Raw genomic sequence first — 1,946 nt, 5'->3', positions numbered from 1 at the left:
CTCCTCTCCCCTCCCTCTCTGCCCTCCCCATTCAGCCACCCTCTCCCTCCCCTCCCCTCCCTCCCCTACCCTCCAAAGCTAAGGCCCAGCAAGATCAGCACTGGGGAGGAAGAAGCTTTTGACTGCTTTGGGGCATCGGATTGCCAGACCCCCACCCTTGGGGACTGGCACCAGAAAACCTGCCCGGAAGCCCCTGTTGGCTACAATGCCGCTTCTTCTTCTTCCTGGAGACCAAGGGGTCACCCTTTCTCTTTTGAGACTGTGAGGGACCACCCAGCCCCCAAGCCAGGGATTGCTCCCCAGAGACTCTGAGCCCAGGCCCTGGGTGGGGTGTTTTTTCAGCAGGCGATGGGCTTCTGAAGAGAGGTCGCTTCTTGGACTTTGTGGCAGCAGAGGCTGCTAGGCTGAGGCCTCTTCTCGGAGCAGATGGGGACTGAAGAGCTCCCTGCGGTCCCCACTTTTCTGGGCTGAGAAGGCCCGAGGCAGGGACAGGGCTCTGGGGTAGCCACCAGGGCAGCAGCTTATGCTGGGAACCCAAGAAGAAGGCCAGGCTGGGGAGCTCCTCCTCCTCACTTGACCCCTGAGCCAGCCCGTGTGACTCCCTGACAGGAGATCCTCCAGGGAGATCCAAGGTGTCCTTGGTCCCCAGGCCAGGGCACATGGGTCTGTGGTCCTGGGGAGGAGAGGTTGGCCGGGCAGCTCTCAGCCCAGGGGAATCCTGACATCCTAAAAGCACAGCAGAGTCTTTGGACCTGGTCATGCCAGTGCGGGCTCTGCCTCGTCCCTGAGGGTCCCGGGCAGCCGTCTGGGGTGGGCAGGTTTCCATGCCAACCCCTTGTTGGGGGTCAGGGACGTCTCTCTCTGCTCCTTGGCCAGCTGCAAATTTAGAAGAACTTGAGTCCAACCAGGTCATGCCATGACTAGGGGCTGCCCTCGCATGCTCTTTCTCCTTCAAGGGTAGGAGGCGCTTCTCCACTAGCTGCGGAAGGAAAGGGGGCACTTACTGGCACTACCCTGGGTGTGAGCAGGGCCCAGGGTGGTGGAGACCAGGACACTTGGGTGGGACGCAGGGAAGCCTGAGGCAGCTGTGCTTTATGTCAAAGAGAGAGGGTGTGGCTCTGCCGGGCATCCCGTTGGGCCTCACTGCAGCTTGCATCCTGACTCCCCTCCCTGGCTCCTCTCCATCCTACTCCCTCTGAACCTGCATCTTCCCACCCCGGAGTGGCTCCCCAAGAAGCCGAGCATCCCCTGCTGTGGGCCTTGTATGCTGGGTCCCTCCTGCCCCTGGGGTACCTGGGCAAGGGTGAGTCCTTCCTCCTGCTCCAGCTCCTGGCTTAGGGCCAAGAAATCCATCTGTGGATCTGGGGAAAGCAATTCTTCCAGGAAGCGGGGGTGAATGACGGCCTCCACCTGGAAACAGAAGGAAGAAGGCGTGAGCTTCCTGGGCAGGGAGTAACCCGGAGCCAAGGACACCCAGAAGAGATGCAGAAAGCTGCAAGCGCCTCGTCCCCACCCTCGTGGGGCTGTCTCATATCATGGCGACCACCAGCTACAGACACAGACCGCAGACCTGGCAGCATACGCACACACAGACAGAGACACACAAACCACACACAGACACACAAACAGACCCACATACGGCACAGGAAAAGACACAGACAAAGCATACACACTCCACACTCACACCCACACAGACACACAAAGACACACGGTAACAAATCACAGACACAAACACACAGCAACACACAGACACACACAGTCACGTCCACAGACACTCAAATCCATGGAAATACACGCACTGCTGAGTAACTAAGGAACAGAGCTTAATTCTAAGGACCTGGGAGTGCTACCCCCTGGAATCCTGCAGACCCCAGCACTCCAGGCCAGCCCACCTTGGTGACAAAGTCTTTCTGGGAACACAGCTTGTCAATGTAGCTCAGGAGGCC

The 1,946-nt window shown here is 59.1% G+C and overlaps 1 protein-coding gene across 1 annotated transcript in view; it reads right to left on the bottom strand.

Moving 5' to 3' along the window:
- The window catches only part of LOC105534461 (NUT family member 2D-like), an 18,086-nt gene that overhangs the window by 7,072 nt on the left and 9,068 nt on the right, over positions 1-1,946 (bottom strand). Inside the window, exon 8 of the mRNA XM_011973188.1 lies at positions 156-979. Coding sequence (XP_011828578.1) covers positions 156-979 — 824 coding nt within the window. The remainder of the gene's footprint in view (positions 1-155; positions 980-1,946) is intronic.

Source organism: Mandrillus leucophaeus, unplaced genomic scaffold (genome assembly GCF_000951045.1).
Source record: "Mandrillus leucophaeus isolate KB7577 unplaced genomic scaffold, Mleu.le_1.0 Scaffold1351, whole genome shotgun sequence".
Classification (NCBI taxonomy): Eukaryota; Metazoa; Chordata; class Mammalia; order Primates; family Cercopithecidae; genus Mandrillus; species Mandrillus leucophaeus.
The sequence above is the reverse complement of the archived record's forward strand: the minus strand, read 5'-3'. Positions and strand labels throughout refer to the sequence as shown.